General features: G+C 45.3%; 1 protein-coding gene across 1 annotated transcript; it reads right to left on the minus strand.

Annotated features, from left to right (window-relative positions):
• Positions 1–1,159: 1,159 nt before the first annotated feature.
• Positions 1,160–22,455, minus strand: SLC18A1 (solute carrier family 18 member A1). The gene is made up of 15 exons (XM_061199242.1): positions 22,332–22,455; positions 20,612–20,969; positions 19,935–19,993; positions 16,403–16,486; positions 15,387–15,479; positions 13,720–13,809; positions 13,432–13,475; positions 11,227–11,287; positions 11,049–11,144; positions 5,454–5,532; positions 4,445–4,496; positions 2,858–2,921; positions 2,466–2,585; positions 2,121–2,254; positions 1,160–1,273 (listed from the first exon to the last, which is right to left on the minus strand). Exons 1-15 carry the CDS (start codon positions 22,453–22,455, stop codon positions 1,160–1,162), a joined length of 1,572 nt encoding a protein of 523 aa, XP_061055225.1.
• Positions 22,456–22,673: the final 218 nt, after the last annotated feature.

Genomic DNA, 22,673 nt, shown 5'->3' on the forward strand with positions numbered 1-22,673 from the left:
CCCCACCCAGACCATGAGCAACCTTGCCTCTTTACACTTGAACACAAGAGTATATACAAACTTGCAGTATTGATCGTTTTTATTCAGTGTATATCCAGTTTGCCCAGATAGATGGAAAACTACTTAAGGGTAGGTGCCGTGTCTCCCATATCTTGGAAAACCCATCTCTTAGTAATTATTTCAAAAAGGTAGAAAAATGTCAAAATATTTATAGTACCTACTGTATTTGCCCACACAATCTCTTTTGCTGTAAAAGAGCATCTAGTTTGCCATGTCTGAATCAGGGAACAACTTATTCATTAGCAAATGTGGACAATGCCTCATTAGAATCTTTGGGTTAGGAAACCCAAGTTGGAAGGGATTCCAGGACAGTTGCTTTACCCTTGTTCCCATGAAATCTTAGAGTTCACAGACTGTGTTTTCTGTCCTCCTACATTTATTTCCAAGAATCTAAGAAATTTAAGGAAAGGTAGACAAAACCCACAGGGGAAATCATGAGAAAGTCAGTAACTCAAGCATAAGAGAGAAGCAGGCTCTTTTCCTTTCCATTTAGTAATGAGGAAAACAGGAGACCTCCTTTCACTGAGAGCAGACTCACTTCAGCAGCTGTAGGTCTGGCCACAGAGAAAACACTCAGCTTATAAAAACCAGGCAAAAATTTCCCAAACTGGCAATGTGGCAGGAATACAAGGTTGAGGACGCTTTCTCGACTCATCTGGGAAAAGTCAGGGAGGACCATGTCGAGGAACAGAGGACAAAACTCTTATAGTCTGTTGGGAAGGTGCCAAAGAAAATCAGATAACAGATGAAATGAGTTTTGTCAGCCACCCCACTGGTTTCAGGGAACACTGCTCACTGCCGCCTCCGTGAAATGAGTCACCCCTCACAGAACCCACACCGCCTTACAAAAACCGAGGAGGAAGCGTCACTCTGTCCTCCCACCAAAGGTGGGCTAGCTGAGGCATCAAAGCTTAGAGGGAGAGCTATAGGTGACACAGGCAAGGAGAGAAGCAGGGAACAGCATGCATGGGAGGGGAGGAAAGGAGACACCAGGGGAGAGAGAAGTGAAGAACAGCCCGTGGTGATCTGCGTCCAGGGAACGAGGTAGTCACTGAAGTCTGAGCCTCACGTGACAAGGTCCAGGGACCAGCTTCTGCTGCTACGCCTCATAGCCAGGCTCCCCATCGCTGTCCTCCCCCAGAGGAAATTCCCTCATGTGCTTCTCGGCTGCGTGCATCCGGGTCTCCATGGGGCAGTCCTGGCTCAGAACTGCCTGCAGCAAGAGGCAGGAAGAGAAATCACTGCACATCCTTCACCAGCTTCCCCATCCTCTTCCCCAACTAGCTCATCCAAGTCTAGTGCTGCACAGAAAAGACTCAAGAAACCAGCAAGGGACCCTTGTTCTGCTTCATGTATGTGCATAGGCCACCCAAGGGACCAAGGTGTAGTCACCCTAGTCAAGACAATCATCTGATATGCTTTTAATTGAATCCTTTCAGCAGTAGTACAGGCTATAGCAGGGAGCCAGCTGAAATCGGCACCACCTCCCACCAGACTTTCACGTCTTCTTTTGCTCCCTTAAGCAGCCTCCACATCCATCCCTAACCCACCCAGACCCTCAGGATGCTCGTGCTGCGGTAAGAGGAAAGTATCTTATTAACTAAAATCATATGCTGTGGTTCTCTCCCCTGGGGTGTTTGTACTTTAAGAAATGACCTGGTAAGGACAAAGACAGATGGGAGTGAATGAATGAATGTGCCCACTGGAATGCTGTCCATTTTGTGGGCATGATTTGGTAATTCACACTTTGCTAGTAACTACAGCAAATATAGGATGCCTTTGATGATCCCTGACCCCAACACTTTACAAGCTTCCCATTTTCCTTCTGTACTTAGGACCCTTCCTAACTGACCAGTGAAAGAGAGAAAGTGGTTGTGTAGAGAAGGGAAAATAAGGAAGGGCACAAAGGAAAGAGAGAGACGAAAGGGGCATCAGAAAACATGGCAAAGCAGAGAGCCTATCAAAGAGGGAGGAAATAAGAGCACGGGATAAAAAGGGATGAGAGACATGGAAAGAAACAGAAGATTATTATTTTTTCAGCAGTAGTCAGAGCCCCTTACAAGCTTCTCCTCCTTGGCTGGGGGGCTCCTCAGGTAGTAGCAGAGAGGAGCGTAGATGATGTTGATGACCCCGATGATGACCATGAGCCAGGGGAAGCCAATGGCTTGCACAATGGCACCCCCAGTGGATGGGCCTGCGAAGAATAAAGCAAATCTACAAGTATTTATTGAGTCTTGATCACACGGAGGACACCATGCTAGAGGCAGCAGGTGACCCAGGGGACGTCCCAGGGTCAAATATCTCCAGAACCCCAGGAGAATCAGCCTCTTCTACCTGGTAAACAGTAGATAAAGGGAGAGTGGGGTACCAGGTCCTGGTGCTCCCCTAACCCTCCACCAACATACCTATAGCAAAGCCCATGCAAAAAGCCACGTCAGCGATGGCATAGACACTCCCATACACCGGGGCATGGCGCAGGTCCACCAGGTGTCCCATGATGGGCATCATAGAGGAATCCACCATGCCTGTGGTCAGAGCAAGCAGGACATCGCTGTCAGCTCTACCCACAGTCCCCCTCCCTGTCTGTGGCATCCCCCCTCCTCCTCCCCCCTTTAGTCCACTGCCTTTACCTGCTGTCTGTCCTCCCCTCAGAACTGACACCCATTCCTACCAGGAGTTGTGAGCCCATCTCTCCATACCCCTGCCAGCCGCTCTCCTGCTTCTTCTGCCTTTCCCTCTGATCTGACCCAAAGCCAACATTCAAGGGTTTCTTGTTTCCTTTAAGGGCACTTCTTACCTATGGAAAAGCCAAGCCCTGCATTGGGGCCAATGAGACCAAAAATATTATGAGCCAGAGGAACCTGCAGCAGGAAAGGAGGAAGAGTTCATCAGGAGTCCAGCTGGGTCAGATGGGGGCAGCACAAAAACAAAGAGTTTTCCTACAAAATGCGTTATCAGCCAGGCGCCACGTGCCACAGACATCATCTCCGTGCATTCTTATACCTCCTGATGAAAAAGAATCTTTACTTCCTTTTAAAGATATGAAAACTAGATTGGTGCCATTTGGGTTAAATGTCCTATCGAGAATTACAGAACATAAGTGGTAAGATCAAGTGTGAACCTCAGATTTGACTCTATGAAACCATAACAATGGCCCTTTTCTGCTGCATGGACTCTTCCTCCCCTTCCTCTACCCCCTCCACCCAGACACATACTTCCATCCTCACTCTTCACTGAGTGGAGTTTCCTCTCCTTTCTATTTGCAACATCATCCAGAGGTTTTACTTAAACCCTAATTGGGAGCCAGTGGAGCAAGAAGACAAAAAAGAAATGCCAACAACCAATTACCTATAAGCCAGCAGGGCAGGTGGCGTGCTTTGCATTGCCGCTTCAGCAAGCTTGTGAAACTCATTCTCTTGCCCTCCCCATCCATCCCCCATGGAAGCCTTCTTTTCCTCTTTTGCTGGTTCCTTACCTCCCTCCCTGGGCATCTGTCACCCAAACCTGCTATACCAGCACACTCACCCCTTAGAGGTTTCACATACCATTTAGATGTTAGTGGCTATAAACGATTTTAGGGGTGAATCCTCAAGGGCTATTTCTATTTTATCACTAGTACTGGTTAAAACTCTCTGTGGGCTCACTACATGCCAGACACGGCTGCAGTTGGTGTGGGTAACCCTGTGAGGTGCTATCAGAATCCTCTTTACACAGATGAGGATACTGAATAAAGGGAGGTGACGTAACGAGCTCAAAGTCACACGAGGAGCAAGTGACAAAGCTGGGACTGAACCCGGAGCTTGAGCTCCCGATGAGGACCTCCAGCCTTTCTTGAGCACTGTATTCAGTGCTTTACAGCCATCTCATTCTCCTTCAAGCCTACGAGGCAAGTGTGCTTCTGATCCTTATGGTGGAGAGGAGAAAATGAAGGCTTAGAGAGCTTGAAGGGGACTCCTGGAAATGGAAGAGCCCTTCTTTCTTTCTTCCTCTACCAAACATTCTGGTGCTAGAGATGGAAGCACAGATAATGGTTCCCCTGGTGGCTTATGGGGTCCTGTCAGGGTGAGATGAGTAAATGAAGGCATAAAACACACCATTTTACAGACCCCAGAAATAGATACCACATGTATTGCTTCATGTGCCCATCCATAACGCCTCAGACCTCTGTCTCCAGCTGCCCCACTGCTCTTTACCTCTCCTTCCCCACCTCCTTTCAATGGGATGACTGGTGGCATCTCCTCCAGTGCTAAATTCGTACCTACACAGAAACAGTCTTTCTGACAATCCTTGCCAAGTCAACCCTCTGCTCATTTCAAAGGAAAGTGGTCTTTAAATGTCTGGGTTTCTCTATCTCTCTCTCTCAACAAGACCTTATTATACTTACACAAAGCAAGCTGGTACCTACTACCACCATCCCAATCAGGGAGCACAGCCACCTGGAAGAAAACAGCCATCATTAAACAGTGCAAAGGGGAGAGATCACTTCCACCTGCCACCCCATCACCAACACACTGGCCAGTCCTACCACCCCTACTTCCAGGAACCCCTTAGGATATGAGAAGATAAACACATCTCTACATGACCAGTTTATGCCCAGGTGAGCCCTTGCCCTATCCCTTCCTGGCCCCTCATCTCTTCCCTGACTCCACACCTCTTTCCAGTAGAAGCAGATGAGGAGCAATGGGACATATTCTTCCTTCCCTTAGAAGAGGAAGCAGCTGACTCAGAAGGTACTTGCCCCTTGGGGATCATCCTCAAACTTAATTTCTGCTGTTTCCCGATTCAGCCTACCTCTCACCTATTCATATTTTATCTGGTCTTCAGGGTCCATCTCAAAACCCACAAAATATACCAAACTTCTTTCCTTCTCTGATTTCCTATGGCAATGGTTTTTAAACTTATTTTTAAAATCTTTGTGCTGAACTCCAAAGGTAAAATTAAAGGTGTTCCCACTGTAGTGGAGGAACAGAATCCAGACTCATACCTCTTAGCCCCCAACCCTTTTCACTTGGTGGCCTCTGAGGCACACCTGTAGAGCTCCCTGGGGGTCCATGGAATATAGTTTGACAACCACTGCCCCAAGGTACTGCTTTCTTCATACCTGTTCTCTGTGGAATTATTTTATCTCTTCAACTGCACAACAAACATCTGGATAGTAAAGGTTGTCTCTCATATATTCACTGCCTCTTCTATAGCAGCCAGCTCAGGACCATCCTTTCTCTACATTGCCCTTACCACCCACCCATCCCCATCCTCCCAGTGGGCAGTTTTTATCTGTGTGCACTTGTTCTAAATTTTCAACCTCAGAGAAGCTATTATTCATCATCCCAGGTGCAGGGAACCCCTCAGAAGACTCTCCCACCTGACTTTTCCCAGATCTCCAGGCTACATACCGACCCATCTTGTTGGCCAACACGCCAAAGAGGTTGGTGCCAATGAGGTAGGACACACTGGCAGGCAAGAAAGCTAGACCTGTAGAAAGACACAGGCCCTTACCTTAGAATGTACCCAGCTACTCTAAAACACCTTGTTTCTTACAGGACAGTGAAGTCCCCCTGTTACCTTCAAGGATCCCAAACCACTTTGTTTTGTGGGTTGGAGATCCTTCTGCAAACCCAGAGCAGATGACATAGGGCTCCACACTCTGCTTTCCTCAAGAGCAGGGCTATGTTTAGCTTCAACACATTTAACGTGCTTTTAGCTCCCCTCTTGGACTTCCTGATGAATGGCTTTGATGAGCCATTCTCACGTATAAAATACCCGTGATTATCAGCATAAGAGCATGAGCTTTAGAGAAAGACTTACATACCTCCTAGGAAGTAAAATTCCTGCCTTGCTATTTACCTGCCCTTCTATTGCTCTGACAGTGACTTTTTTTTTTTTTTGGCCACACCTCAAGGCTTGCGGGATCTTAGTTCCCTGACCAGGGATCGAACCCATGCCCCCTGCAGTGGAGGCGCAGAGTCCTAACTACTAGACCACCATGGAATTCCCTCTGACAGTGATTCTGGATAAGTTACTAAACCTTTCTGAGCTTTGGCTTCCACATCTAGGAAAAACAAAGCTGTGATTCTATCATACCAAATTACACTAAGGAGCAAATTAGATAAATGTATGTAAAAGGATTTTGTAAACTGAAGCCCTTATCACATTGTTTTTTTGTGACAGTAGAGTCAGGTACCCTGGAACATGGGCTTTGGTGCTGAGTTCAAACTGTGGCTTGACCACTTGTTAGCTCTGTGACCATGGGGAATTTACCCTCTCTGAGTCTCATTGATTTGTTCTTTCATTTATTCATTCATATAGCATTTTTAATGAGCTTTTACTATGTACCAGGTATTCTACGGACCAGGATTAGAAGGGTGAATAAAATAGACAAAATCCTGGCTTCCAGGGAGCTTACATTCCAAGGGAGGGAGATAGACAATAAACAAGTAAACAAATAAATGAAAAAGATAATTTTGACAAGTGATAAGTTCTGTGAAGAAAGTTTAATGTGGCAATATGGAAGAGTGACCAGGAATAAGGGCTAACTTAGATTTCGGGGATCAGGGAAGGCTTCTTTGAGGAGGTAACATTTAAGCTGAGAACTGAATAACCAAAACAGAAGGTTTTTAGCAAGAAAAACAAACAAACATACAAAAACACTTAATGCAAATAGGAAAGCCCATTGAGTAGACAAGTCTAGAGTTCCGCGGAGAGATCCTACGCACAGACATAAGGGTTCGACTAATTGGTTTACCAATTAGTTCTTAAAGCCATGGGAATGGCTGGGATCACCCATGAAAGATCAGAGATAGAAGAATAGATATCCATGGACTGAGCCTTCTGGGACTCCTACCTTTAAAAGTTAACAGACGAGGAGGAGATAGCAAAGGTGATAAGGAGTAGCCAATGAAGTAGGAGGAGATGGAATCCAGAAGGAAAAAGAAGAAGAAAAGAAAAAAGAAGTTCGACCTCTGAAGGAGCTGGGATGTTTCAACCATAAAGAGAAGGCAGTGGATGTAGGCACAGGTACAGGGAAGTAAGTATATGTAGTGATGAGAACATGCAAGGTCCCTTCTTGTTGCTTCTATTTTCTCAACGACTGGGAGTTGAGGATGATGAAGGTGAAGGGATGAGGGTGTGTAGGAGGTTTGAATGGAGAAGTGTAAACCAGTCCTTTTGGAAAGTAGGAAGAACATAACTAGGGATTTAAAGAAAGATTGTTGGACAGTGTGAAAACCCACTTTAGATTTGTGGCCATAAATATAAGGCGAGACCAACAGCCTACCTAGTGTGTGTTTTCCTACAGCCCCATTTCACTGCTCAGGTGCACGCAAGGAGTAGGCAACCAGATAGGCTTAACCACAGTTAAGTTGTTGCCATGTGACAACCCCAGAGGGAGTGGGTGGGGCAAAGAAATTAACAATGCTTTCAAAAGAGTGACATTAATGATGGACATGGATTCATCATGAGGGACTCCAAGCTGGGTAAAGAAAGAAGAGAGGACATGAGTAGTGAGGGAAACAGAGAAAGAACTGAAAGGACTGGTAATCCCAGTGTAGCCAAAATGTGTTAATATAGGGGTATTAGAATACCTGAGCAGGGAATATGTAAGGTGATAACTGCACTGCTTGGAAGTGAAATTTCAGAGAAGCTATGATTAATGGTGAGGTCAAGGTCAATATTATATAAAGGTTTGATTGGTTAAGGTGGAGAGGAGAAGAAGATCATTGCAAGAGAGTAGATTAAGGAATAGGCCAAGATGTTGGTAAGGTTATCCACCTGGATATGGAAGTCACCAAAAGTGGTGAGAGGAATAAAGGTGAAATGAATATGAGCCAGGTGTTGGTGGATTTAATGAATGAGAAGGGATAACTCAGGGGTCAGTAGATAACTGCAATAAAGAAGGGTGGGGTGGTATAATCTAACGACATGATTTTCAAGGGAGTCAGGGCCTTTGAAGGAGAATGAAGAAGAAATGATTCAGAAGCAGCAAAAGAAAGCAAAGCCTAAAGGAACATGAACTTCCATCAAGAAGGCTGTGGGAAAATGGTGTTCTCAGAAAACATTCAGGTCTCAGGGCAAGAAGATGAAAGAAGTGTTCAGAGAAAAGAGGCTGAGGGCGTAGGGACACTTGCTGATGGCAGGGACTTCCACAAGACCCAGGATTTGGGAGGGCAACGGGAAACTGGGTCAGATTAAGAAATCTCTAAAATATGGGAATAATAATAATTCCTACCAGATAGGCTGGTTATAAGGCTTAATTGAGATAATGCAAAGCAACCAAGGCGCCTGGCACAGAATAAGTGCTCTCTGAGCATCGGCCTTAACTATTATCATCATAACCAGTGAGTAACAGGGTCAAGACCTGAACCCAGATCTTCTCCCTCCAACTCCAGGTGTTTCCACCACCCCACCAGCAGTGTGGCAGCACAGATGGCTCTGGCATAAAGAACTGCATGGAATGAGTGGTGTGAGTTTCCTTGGGTCTCACCAGCCTCTCTCTGCCTCTCTGTATAGAGAGGAAACAGTGCTGCCTAATAGAAACTGTCATGATGATTACAATTAAACCCAAAGTCAACAATTCACCAGTTACTGGCTGAGGTCTTGTTTGCTTTTAATATTCTCTTCTGTGGGCTGGAGGTGAAACACACCTTAGTGTGTTTGTCTAGTCTATCTGTACAGGTGGCAATCTGTTTCAAACTGTAACCATGTGTTTCTGTTTAATTGCTTTAAAAAAATTTAATAGTGTAGCTACTCAATTGTCTACCTGGTATCTGGAAATGGGCACCTGTAGGAAGCCCACAGGCCTCCTAGATACATCTCCTTGACATTTTAAGTGATGTGGGATTTCCTGAATGAGATTTTCCTCAGTCAGTGTGGCTTGTTCTTTAGGATCTGAGTATAGCTTGCAATTCAGTAGCATTTTGTGCAAAAGAGGTGTTCCAGACTATATGTCTACAGACACATATATATTTCACAGCATATCTTCAAGGGGTGGGGAATTACACAGAGCTGTGACTGTCAAAGTGATTTCAACAAAAACAATGATGAAAACAGTCATGATTTTTATTTCCTGACTATATCCTCTATTCCAGGCACTGTGCTAATGCCTTTAGAATACAAAGATCTATTTAACCCTGAAAACAACCAGAAACATGCCTCCATTTTTACAAATGAAAAAAAGTGGAGTTTGAAGACGTTAAGTAACTTATCCAAGGACACAACCAGTAAGTGGCTGGGTCAGGATTTCAACCCAGGTGGGCTTGTTTCCAAAGCCTGAGCTCTTTCCTCCACTGGGTGAGAGTAGCGGGCACACAACGGGCCACTTGGAGAATGTTCAGTCACAGACCATAAATTGTTCCTCTCATCAACTTGGAGAGGGTTCTGCATTGAAAGCAATATTTTTCAGTGTGGTCGCTAACACCATATCAGCATCACTGGGAAACTCACCAGGAATGCAAACTTCTTTCTGCTGAATTGCTGGATGGGGCCTCGCAATCTGAATTTTAACACACTCTCCAGGTGAGCACATTTGAAATTAGACTTACAGACGCAGAGGGCACTGAGGAAAGTTGTAAGGGATGGTGGAGGGCAAGGCCTTCTCGGTCTCTCACTTACTCTCCTGAGGGCTTTCTACTGCAGCCTGGCCTGCACAAGGCACGGGGTGGCATCAGGCCTGTGAGTTTCCTTGCGTCTCACCAGCCTCTCTCTGCTTCTCTGTACCCTGACAGGAAACAGTGCTGCCTAACAGAAACGGTCAGTATGTTTACAATTAAACCCAAAGTCAGCAATTCACCAGTTACTGGCTGACGGCTGGTTTGCTTTTAATATTTCTGTGGGGTGAAGAAGGGCTGCAGAGAGGCCATTCTGAGCCAAGGTTGGTTGCCCCTCTGCCCCAAGAGCCTGAGCGGCTAGAGCCTGGAGGCAGGGGATGTTTATTTGCACCAAGCACCAACTAACTCAATTAACTGTCATGGTCAGAGGCAGCTGCAGCCCAGAAAAATTCAATTTGGGGCTACGAGTGCAGCTGGTCCCCTAAAAAATTAGCCTGGTCCCCTAAAAAATTAGATTTAGTGCTTTTCATTGTATATTAAGCTGTATCAGGTTCTTGTCAGTTTCCCCTCTGGCCACTTAAGCCTCTCCTCCCTGCAGTGACTGAGCCATTTGCACGTAACCTTCTCTGTCCCCTTTCCTCAGACTTCCTGGAAAGGTCCAGAGCCTCCTCTCTAAGCTCAGATGAGTCATGAGGACATCTCTCCATGGAGCAGAGGAGGCTAGAGGCCTCCCTCACAGAACAATATACTCCATTAGCACCTTTTTAGAGGTAAAAAGATAGCAAAAGGTAATCTGGGGGACAGAGTGGGAAAGAAGAACGTATCAGCAATGGTAATGGTGGTGCCTTGTTAATATTCTACGGGTGCAAAGCTTTGCCACAGATTATGTCATTTATTCCTCAGATTTACCCTCTGAACTAGATAGTATTCTGATGTCCATTTTAGAGATGAGAAAAGTGGTGCTCAGAAAGCTGTGATTTTCACAAGTGTGCACAGCAAATCAAGGGAGCAGAAATAAAAACCCAAGGGCTTTCGACCAGAAGTTATTCATCCACCCAGCTAGGTATGTTGCCCCTCCAACACCCGTCAACGCCCCCCAACCCTGCCCTTCTCAGCCTGCTTCTTTTTTTCTTCTTCTTCTCCTTTTTTTTTTTTTAAGTTGAGAGTTATGTTTTATTGGACAGAAATTTTTAGGACTTCAAGCCCAGGAGGCAGCATCTCAAGTAACCCTGAGGGAACAGCTCCTTGGCCTGCTTCTTGAAGGGACTGCCCACCAAATCAGGCTTGATTCACAGGTATGGACGGGGAAGGTCATTCTATGAAGGAAGCACACTGTCCTTCCGTGACCCTGAAGACCTGGCCCTGATGATGCTTGCCGATTACCCGAGAAAGGGCCCATGGCACGCAGCTCTGCCCAAGCCCGAGTTAGGGACCAAGGTCACCTACCTAGCTGCCACTCAGGGGCACACATGGTCTGCATCATCCAGATGGGCAGCGTGGGCTCCAGCATGGCCACCCCCATGTTGGCAAAGCAGAGGGAGCCTGGGGAGATGGTTCAGTGAGCCCCCAAGGCTGCCCAGAAGCTCAGACTCTCCCAGCCCAAAGGGAGGCAATGCCAGCTTACCTGCAGCCACCAGGATAAAAGGGTCTCTGAGAAGTGTGAGGAGCGGAGTCCCCTTGGCACTCTGAGAACATGGACAACAAAAAACTTCCATCTGTACAGTGTATACATCTCTCCTGTTTTCACAGAATCTGAGAGCGCACAGGCAGGACCTCAGAGACCGTCTACGTCAGCTCCCTTACTGGAGAGACCAGACACCCACGTCATAGAAGAGGAGGTGACTTGCCCAATGTCACAGAGTGAGCTGGTGGCCGCATAGCCCCCGTGTGCAAGGCAGTCACAAAGAGTAGGACAACATATTCCAGACATGATTCCTGCCTTTGAATGACCATCAACCAGATCAGAGTGGATTGTCAGCAAGGCCAACGTTGGACAACAGGTGTCTGGACTCCTGGCCTCGGGCCTCTCCACTAGATCTCGCCAGCACCAACATTCATCCAGGAAGGACCACAGGCAGAGTGCTGAACCCCAAAGGTGAGCCTAGAGGTAACGACTCAGAAAGCTGCTCAAGCTTTCTGAATGCTTTGTTCTGACCATGTGGAGCCATACTGGACTGGTGTGGCCGAAGGTGCCTGAACATCTAGATTAAAATGCCAGCCTAAATGTCCAATTATAACATCCCGCACCCCTCAAAAAACTTCATTCCAGATAAACTTAGCATCTACCTTCCTTCCATGCATACAAGCAGGCCCTCAGTTGTCATGGTTATCTTTTCCTAAACTCCCTTCCTTCTCCTTTGCATAGGTCCAAACCTCACCTATTTGTCAAGGTCAAGCTTAAATGGCTCCTTCTTATCCAGTGTTCCCTGACTCAGTAGCTGGAACTTCTCTCTCTTTCAAATTTCCTGAGTACTGTGTCCTAATCTCTGGTGTTTACCACATTCTATCTTGTAATGGATTTAATAGTTTTGATATGATAACCCTCTCTGCATCCACACAGGGTGGATTGCAATATTCAGAGACACTAAAACTAAAAAGATTATGCCCTCTCCCATATATAATTCAAGTAAAGAGACAGATCTAAATCATAAAATGTACATAAAGAAGTCCAATAAACGCTTTGACCCAACAATTTCACTTTTATTTGTTTTTGTTTTTGCCTGCACCATGAGGCTTGTGGAATCTTAGTTCTCTGACCAGGGATTGAACCCGGGCCCTCGGCAGTGAAAGTGTGGAGTCCTAACCACTGGACCGCCAGGGAATTCCTGACAATTTCACTTTTAGAAATTTACTCTAAAGATTACCTCCAACTCTATAACAATGCCTATACACAAGGTTATTCATTACAGCATTATTTGTAGCTGCAAAATACTGGAAACTACCTAAATGCCCAAATATAGAAGAATGAATAAAATATAGTACTGGTATGCCAGCCAGAAAAAAAAAATACTTTTTTGAATACATAGAACATTGCCATCTAAAAATCAAAATTATTCAAAAAGGTACTAAAGGAAAATCATTCCTCTACTTACAACACTTCTGATACCAAATGGGTGGGCTTTTTTCACACCAAGCAATTCTCCAATTCTCTGTGAACCAACTGGGTGTCCCTAAAGTTTAATTCAATTCTGACACTAATTACCTGGAGCTAGCACAGACCCCACAAGATTGCCCCCCACTTCAGACACCAATCACAAGTAGTGCGCCCCTAGGATACCAACACTACCATCTGACTTGGCTACAAAATCAAGGTCCTTAGATCAAACTTTCCCCTATTGTCTGTACTCTCTTATCTTTCTTCATGACTTGGTATAGATTTCCCAGAGCCATCTCTGTCTTAGAGTCAGACAAATACCAACTCTGATATTTAACTGCTACAGAATGACAGTCTGTAAGGATGCTTTGGGGGGAGAGATTGTTTGGATGGCCTCCAAGGTCTTCTTTAGCTCTGAGATATTATAACTATAAATACTCAGGTCCCAATGTCATTGTCATCCTGGTTCTGAGTTATTATGTATAACTCAGTAAGGTTTCTTTGATTCTTTATAAGGCCCTTCCTCCATCTTGGTCCAACATCAAGCCAGACTCCTTCTCCATCCCTCATGCTATCCTAAACATGACCCTATTGGGAATCCAGTACAGTTCTTGCTTTCTCCAACTCCACTCCCCTTTCTTCTTATGGTTTGACAGGGATGGTCTAGGCAGGCCTGGGTCACTGCACTTATCCATTCTATCACTCTCTTGGCAATGGAGCTTGGTATCCACTTACCTCAGGAGAGACTTTGGAAGGCTGTAGGATGCAAAGCTGGAGTGCTAAGAAAGGAAGAGGGAGTGAGAAATAGTTCAGTGTGTCCACTTATTAGTTGGAGGATCCAATAACAGCCACATTGTAGGCACCCTACCCCTTGCAGATCTAATTCCCTGAGCTTCCTCCCTCTCTCTTATGATGGGGCAGTCCTTGATCCACCCAAATATGTCACCACGGACACCACAGCATGATGCATTCCCAACCTGACCTGGGCTCTCGCCTGCCTGGTGTCCTCTTATGGTGACTTACCTCCATCCAGTAGTGCCAGGAAGGCCAAGACGAGGAAGGGTACAATCTTCCCCAAAAATACATATGTCACACTTCCAAAGGGAGCTCCCACTAGAAAAGCAAAACAGGCATGGATTCCAGAGATGGGGGGCTGATTCCCAGCCAGCATGACTTGTCCTCCTATACCCAGTGAGCATTTCTTGAGGGCCTGCTAGGGGCTGAGCTCCACATGAGGGCATGAGGTTTTGAGGATTCAGAGAAGAAGAAGACCTACTTCCAAGGGGCTCACTTTCTAGTGGAAGAAATGTGTGTGTGGGCGTGGGGGAACCCAAATAATTATAACATGGTGAAAAGTAAATGTTCCATCCACAAAATGTTATGTAATCACAGTAGAGTGAGTTCAGGTGGCCACAGGGGCTTTGTCAACTGGGTAATACTGGTGGGGGAGAAGCATGTGTGAAGAACACAGAGGTGTCAGAAAAGAGAGTGTGGATAGAGCAGAAATAGAAGAAAGTCCCTGTTACTAGAATAGGAGTATTTGGGAGATGAGGAGAGGTGGGGAAGGTTGAGACCAAATAGCCAAGGGCCCTGTATATCCAGATAAGTACAAGTATAAGGCATGTACTTGGCCTTGTGGGCTAGGGAGAAACATGAGTGCTTTGTGGCAGGGGAGAAACACCACCAGCTCTGGGCATAGGAAGCTTCTTCTGGCGGCACCTTGGAGGAAGGAGGCAACGTGCAGATCGGGCAGGAGGCTGGTGCCTTGTTCCAACTGAGACGTGATGAGGAGCTGGCCTTGAGTAAGTGGCTTAGGAGGGTATAATAGGCTTATTCATTTGGGAGTGAGAGGTGATAAAGGAGACAAGGATGCACCAAAGTTTTAGCTTGGGTGTTTGGGGAGGTGGATACTAACAAAGAGAGGGCTTTGGTTCCCTCTCCTCACCATGGTGGTAGAGAGCAGGGTATGGGCCAGGGAAGAGATTTTTGGTGTTTTCTTCTCAGTCAGCTAGAAAATTCCTAGAGGGCAGGAACCATGTCTGAGGCTTCTGACCTGTATCCCCTGTGTGCCAGCATTGTGCTTGGCACACAATACGTACTCAGTAAAAGTGTGTGGCTTGTTGGACTAGTCAATTAAACCAGACTTTGGATGAAACTCAAAGAAAGTATAAGCTTATGGTTTGGAGCTTGGGATTCAATCCCAGAAAATCTGAGTCTGTATCCTTGCTCTGGCATTTCCTGGCCATGTGACCTTGGATGGCTATGAACGTTTCTTATCCTCATCTGTGTAATGGGGACGATCATTCCTCCTTTACCGTGTGGTAGTGAGGAATAAAAGAGATTATGTATACATTTAGCACAGAACCTGACAAAGAGCACGTTCTCATGTTGAAAGCGCTGGCCACGTACGGAAGCAGAGGTAAGGCGGTGGCTACTAACATGCAGATATTCACTCCCTTGAATAGAGTAGGTTTCTGGACCATTCCCAGGCCCTTATGGGCTGTTCAGCTTCCCAAGGGGAAAGAGATTCTGCTTTTCCTGTTCAGAAGGCCTCAAAACATGGTTGGACAGAGAAGGAAGAAAAATGCTGTCTTCCATGACCTTAGAAACACCTGCCTCCTGGGGCTGTCTCCAGAGAGTCTGCTGTACCTCACCCTCCTGAACCCAGACCTGGGGCCAGTGCCACTTACCTAGCACTCCCAAGGCCAGGCCCCCCAAGGCAATTCCCATGGCCTGCCCTCTCTCACAGTCATCAGTGTAGACACTTGCCAGCATCCCAAGACCTGAAAGGAGAGAGGCAGGTAGAGTTAGCATAGTCTCTGCCTCTCTCACTGAGTCCTTGGTCTTGCCCCTATTATATCTTCAGGGGTCGTCTTAGCTAGAGTTTCAGTTTTTGGGGTTTTATAGAACCTAACCCATAGTATTTTGCAAATACTGCCTCCCACAAGTCCCCCAAATGCCCACCTTGCTCACTCCTTCTGTTCAGAATATCATTGGAAGTGCAAAAGTCTCTGGGAAGGGTAATGCAGAATACCATTGTCCAGTGATCCTGCATTTCATATTATTTTATCATTTCCTAGTACATTTCCCTGAATCCATGGATATGGAGTAGGTCAAGGAAGGGAAAACCTATGGACACAGAGCACTGCTCTATTCGATGGGGATGCCCAAGGAAGAGTACGAAAGCACTTGGGAGAGAGTGTGGGCTGGGCTCTTATGCCCATTTACTCATGTGTAAAATGTCATAAAATCTCTGCTTCATAGGATTACATTAAATATTGTATTTGATAGTACTTTGCAAACTGTGATGGTATTACCAATAGTATTAACTTTACTATTTCTATAAAATGGTAAGAGGGGGACAGAGAAAAGACCATAGAGTGCCATTAAATAAAAACCTGGCATACTTCACAGTTTTACCTTGGGCTTGGTCTGACCTGAGCTAGCAGCATCTAAATATTATCAAAGAAAATTATGTCACGCTTAGGGATTTATAGGCACTACCAGCAACTCTACAATTATCTTGTTTTTAAATCACAATTTCCGCAACTATGCAGAGATACATATCACAATTTATGCAACAATCACAACTATGATGATATTTTCCTTAATTTCTTCATATAAATCTTATAGGGTCTGATGGTAGTAAGAGATGGTGAGAGATGTGTGTGTGTGTGTGTGTGTGTGTGCAAGATGTCGGCATTACCTGCAACAGATGAAAATGAAGATCCAATGCCTTGAAGAGTTCGGGCCACAAAGAGCAGGGTATAGGTACCAGAAAAAGCAAACACTGGGCAAAGAGAATAGCAAGAATGTTCCAGTTAGCAAAAATGCCTTTGATTCCCTGGCCACCAGAAAATGGACTTATGATACCATAGACATGAGCCATTATGTGTATGTTTTAATAAAGCATGATCACTGCTCCCTGTTTTCGGAGTTGTCTTTCTAATCCTTCCCCCTTAATTAGGATTGCATTTTAATTGGCATGAAGACAGAGAAACCAAAGCATAAACCGATTCACCACACAGTGGATGGAAGGCTGAGTGTCCACATTTCCTGCTTAAAACCCAACATCCTGTCCACTGGAGTCAGGGCTGTGCATGAAACCCAATGCCCTGGGCTGAGAACTGGTCCCTGGACCCTACTTCTGGATCCTCTATATGCAACACCCAGATTTGATCTTTGCCATTGTTGGGTCCCATTGGGTCATCTGGAGTGTGGGACCAAAGCTATGTGTACTTGAAGGACCATTGGTACTGTGTAGAAAATAATATCTTGTAATCCAATCAGATCCTTCCCCTTATATTGGAGGATCTTTTAGCCAAATCAGATCAGTGAGTATTTATTAAGTAATACTGACCATGCAGCTGTGCTGGACTCTGTAGCAGATGTGAAATAAAGAGAATATCCAGTTCAAGCCCTTGAAGAGATTCAGTCTACTAGAGACTAACATACACGAAACTGAGAACCAAACAGGAATATGTTATCAACAACTAAATTACAGGGCATTGGCAGTAAGGTTGGTGGGTCCAGACATGTCTCACCTCCAATTCCAGGACAACACCACAGAAAGAGAGAAGGCTCCCTCCCAAAGTGTCTGAATCAGCATAATCTGAATCCTTTTGCCCATTCATTAGATGTCTTTGGTTGTGTTTATAATCTTCTCCCATTACTTCCCGACATGAGAACACCGTCTCCCAAACATGCAAATGATTGGTCTCTCCTGGCCAGGCCTCCAATGCTTTCTCCTAGGCTTTCTGATTTCCACTCTGTTCAAGGTCTGCTACCCCTATGTCCTTTGAGAATGGTGTGACCAACTCATCTCTGTTGGCCCAGGACCTTTGTGGTTTTAAAATCAAAAGTCTCACATCCCAGGAAGCCCCTCAACCCCAGGCAAACTAGGATGGTTGATCCCCCTATTTAGGAAGACCAGAGTAATTTCTTTTTCACTTTGTGCCCCAACATGGGCCACCATTTAGCTCCTAATTACATTAAGCATGTTTCCCAGCTGGGGGCCCTTCGGGGGAGTGATGGGCATCAGCAACCTCATTTTAGTATTTAAAAACCCTGAAGGAATGCTACATAGGATCCCCTAAACATCAAACGTTTGCTAGAGTTAGGCTAACTCAGTGTAGCAACACTAGTTATGGCATGGAAACGATAATTATTATTTAATACATACAGTTCGGTAGATAAGAAAAGCTTTCAAAACGTGAGTTCTTGGACTTCCCTGGTGGCACAGTGGTTAAGAATCTGCCTGCTAATGCAAGGGACACGGGTTCGATCCCTTGTCCGGGTAGATCCTACATGCCACAGAGCAACTAAGCCCGTGTGCCACAACTAATGAGCCTGTGCTCTAGAGCCCGCGAGCCACACTACTGAGCCCACGTGCCACAACTACTGAAGCCCGCGTGCCTAGAGCCCGTGCTCCACAAGAGAAGCCACCGCAATGAGAAGCCCACGCACCGCAACAAAGTGTAGCCCCCCTCACCGCAACTAGAGAAAGCCTGTGCACAGCAATGAAGACCCAACGCAGCCAAAAATAAATAAATAAATTTAAAAAAATAATGTTAAAAAAAAATCAGTTCTTGACAGAGAATCAGGAAAGGACCTTATGCTAAAAAGTTTGGGATCCACTAGGACACTGCATTACCTTACTTTGCAGGGTGTTTGTCATGGCTCCCAGGCAAGCATTAAGAACTCCTGGGTAGACAGAGCCATGTCTTTTCACTCTTTATGTTCCCTCAGTGACTTTTCAACTCAGTGACTTTTCACCATCACCATCAAGGCATCATGTGTGTGTACCATAAAGTTCTGTGAAATGAACTATGTCTCATTTGATGAAATAGAGCATCTTACTAGTTTTTAATTTACTGTTTGGCATAGGTTGAGCTCCTAGAAGTTCAATAAAGATTTCTAACTTTAATTTCTTCATTTTCTTTGATTCAACTAGAATGTCACAAGTAAGCTGAAGTTCTCAGACAGAACTTCACACATTGAGCTCCTGCACTTTGCACCTTCCAGCCCTGAATGCAACAAATTACTGTTCAGTATTGGTTGACAGGAGTCAAGTCCTATGCTGGAAGGGAAGAAAATTTGAGAAAGAGCAATAGAAAAAGTAGAAAAGTAACAGAAAGGTAATAAGAAAAACAAGAGGGAGAAGATATGTTATTTGGAGCAGAGAGGCAGCAGAGGCAGCAGGATGCCTTCCCCTTTATTAAACTCCCCCCCCCCCACTCCACATTCATTTTTTTCTTATTTTCTCAGGGTCAATTTCCAGATGTATTTTATTTCACTTACTGTTCTTATTCCATCTCTATTTTATTGGGAACAGTTATCTGATACTGGGTAGACTATTTGTCTTTCTCTTTCTTGTTTCCTTAGCAAATGTATTTTCCAAAGCTATAATCTTTAATGGCCTTCCTTGAAGGGAGTAAACTTTTATGGAATTTTCCAGTTGCTACTGCCCAATTCAGATTCTTTGTTAGTTGCCCTTTACCTATACATATCAAAATACTATGACCTCTTTTCAAAGATGGGAGGTTTGGGGCTTCCCTGGTGGCGCAGTGGTTAAGAATCTGCCTGCCAATACGGGGGACACGGGTTCCAGCCCTGGTCCAGGAAGACCCCACACGCCACGGAGCAACTAAGCCCGTGCGCCACAACTACTGAGCCTGCGCTCTAGAGCCCGCGAGCCACAACTACTGAGCCCGTGTGCCGCAACTACTGAAGCCCCCGTGCCTAGAGACAATGCTCCACAACAAGAGAAGCCACCGCAATGAGAAGCCTGTGCACAACAAGGAGTAGTCCCCGCCCTCCGCAACTAGAGGAAGCCCGCGCGCAGCAACAAAGACCCGACGCAGCCAAAAATAAATAAATAAATAAATTTATTTTTTAAAAAAAGATGGGAGGTTTGTACTAAACTCATTCAAGGCATTACTGATAGATACACATACAAATTATAGCATACAAATTAAAACAGCCTTCACAATTTTCCCGAGCTGAAGGAAGTGAAGTATCTGTTCTTTTATAGCATGATATACAAAGGCCAACTAGACTGAGTTGCCTCTACTGCTCTAGTCCCCATAACGAAAACTGTAAAGTATTTAAATCTGTGTCATAGGTCACTTAGTCAGATGACTAATTAGCTAACTTGACCCTGCTCTCTTCCTGGTAATGCATGTGATAAAATCAAAGTTAATCAATGAAGTGAAGAAAAGAGGTAGCAAATTACTTACTAACTGTGGAGATAAACATGATAACAAAGCCAGCAAACATGGGAATGTGATATCCAATCCTAAAAGGGAATTTAAAAAAAGATACAATTCCAATAGGCATCCGTATACTTGCACTATATTTTTTCATGTAATTGGGGACAAAAACGCAGTTATTTGAGTTCATGGCAAAACATGTCTCCGAATGCAGGTATAGAGATGGAATATGACATGTGAATGCATATAAACAAACATGCAAATTTGCCTGTCGGCCAGGGCCCAAATCCTCTTTTCCAGAAAAGATAAATAACCTAGTCAGAAGGCATATCTTTCTGAAACATGAGGATAATCCCAAACACAAGCACTAAGAAGCCAGTGCTCTAGCCTGCAAGAGGCCTGTCCTATTTCTACCCTTACCCCATTCAAGCCATGTTCCAGGGCACTGAAATAATACCAGTAGTATACTTCTGTTCCCTGGTTCTCTTCTTGGTACTCAATAGTCATTACATCACTAAGAAAATCTGAAGCCCAAGTCATTTTATCAATATCATGTTATCCTTCCCAAACAGTTGACCACCCTGGGGTGCAGACAAGTGAGTTTTCCTTCTTTATCCCTTCTAACCACCTTTATGATACCTCAGCCCATTCGCTTGTTTCTGAGCCCCTGAGTACCCTGTGGGGCACTGTACCCATTGAGATACCTGTTGGTGAGGGGCCCCACGAATGGGTTGACCAGGAGTTGCATCAGAGCCTTGGAAGCAAACAGAAGCCCAACCCATATGTTCTCTTCCTTCAAGAATTCTGTGCCTTGAAAGCAGTTGTTTTCATGGGCTGGGATGGCTTCGGTGACCGGAGGGGGGATGGTGCCGGAAGTGTCACTTGTCCATGCTATGCCACTGGGCACACTTTCTTCGATAGCCAAGGTGTTGTTTTCAAAGAAGGGGAAGATGGTGGAAGAGGCAGAAGTGAGGGCAGGCTGGGAAGCTGTGGTTGGCCCAGGGTACAGAGAAGTGTTGACTTTGAACTCTGTGGCATATAGGTAGGTGGGCACAATGGGCACTGAAAGTTAAGAAGAACAAGTAATGAGGGCTAAGGACAGACTGTCTTCTGACTGCTAGTCAGTTCAGGGACATTACCATGAGGTCCAGACTCATGCTCAGGAAGGCATCTAAGTGACATGATCTGAAGCCTACTCAAAGACTGCGCCTGCCCGAGTTACCCTATTAGCTCAAGTACCTGAATTCCAACCGTCATACAATTGGTCCTCATTATTCATGGATTCCATATTGGCTAATTTGTCTACTGGCTAACGTTTGTAATCACAAAAATCAATGCTCACAAAGCCATCACGGGTTTTCTCAGACATACACGCAGAGAGTGTGGAAAACAGAGTCACCAGATGCTCACTTTTGCAGCTGAGGTTGAACAAGGTGGGCTCTGCCTTCTTGTTTCACTCTTACACAGAGATGCAGAGCATGGGGTGGGGAAGGGCAGCGAGGTGCAAGAAACCCCAGCTCTGGGGCCAGTTGGGCACAGCCTGAATCCCAACTCAGCACCTGTTAGTGTGGTGGCCTCAGGCAAGTCACTTAACACCTCTGAAGTTCGTTTTCTCTTTTGTAAAGAAAATACAATCTACCAGGATGTGTTGTTTTTAAGATTTAAGATTATAATCTATACAGTGTGTGTTCGCGCACACACACACACATATGTATGGGGGGGTGGGGGGGGGGCGTGTGTGTATTTCCCCGAGGAGAAATTATTTAGTATGGACTAAATCCAGTGTTCACAGAAACTTTATAGAGCATAACACCATGAATAATAAGAACTGACTGTATTGGATTTATAATTTGTTTCAGGAAGATTCTTGTTTAAAACCATATATTTTGCCCAGAAGGGGAAACATGTTGGCGCCCATTTATATACCAGCACGACTGAATGTAAAAATGAACAGACTACCAACTAAAAAAGAAGGACTGGGAGGGAATGCACCACAGGAAAGGTAGGTTTGGATAAGAAGTTGGATATCCATATAAAGTGTGTTATTATGACAGAGCAGACAAAGGCAACACGGTGGGAAGATGCTCACTAACCCAGAGGGCACTTGGAGTCATTAGCACCTTAGGAAGAGAGTATGGCGAGGAAGAAAAGTATTGCCAGTTCTGGCTCCGGGTCAGCCCCTTAGATCTGGTCAGATGCTCTCTGAACCTCCTTCTCTTTGAACCTCTGGGGTCTTTCAGCAAAGGTTGGCAAGCTTCAGACTCCCATTTCCTGCCATTTCTTCCAATCCCCAGCAATCTTTGTGTTTTCAAGCACAAAAAGAAAAATTCTCCAGTCCGTTCACTGCTGAATTCTAACAGGGTATGTGCTGTCCTCTGGGAACCGGAGCAAATTAACCCCCAGCACCAAGCCCCCCACACGTACCCACCACAGTGAGCAGCATGTTGTCCAGAAGCAGAGCAACAAACACCACCAGCAACACCAGCTTCCGGGACTCTCTCCCCTTCTTCAGCAACCACTGAGGAGCGTCCAAAGCTGCCCTGGGCATGCTGAGGGCTGTGCCGGGGTGGCTTCTCTGCCAGGTTTCTAGGGAGGATCTGGGAGAAATTCTGCCCAGACAAGTGAAACGCACTATTAAAATGAGAAGTACAAAGAGTTGCACGTGATAGGAATGTATTTTTGTTTGTGTTTGGTTTTTTTATATTTTATTGAAGTATAGTTGATTTACAATGCTCTGTTGATTTCTGCTGTACAGCAAAGTGATTC

This window comes from Eubalaena glacialis, chromosome 9, assembly GCF_028564815.1.
Source record: "Eubalaena glacialis isolate mEubGla1 chromosome 9, mEubGla1.1.hap2.+ XY, whole genome shotgun sequence".
NCBI lineage: Eukaryota > Metazoa > Chordata > Mammalia > Artiodactyla > Balaenidae > Eubalaena > Eubalaena glacialis.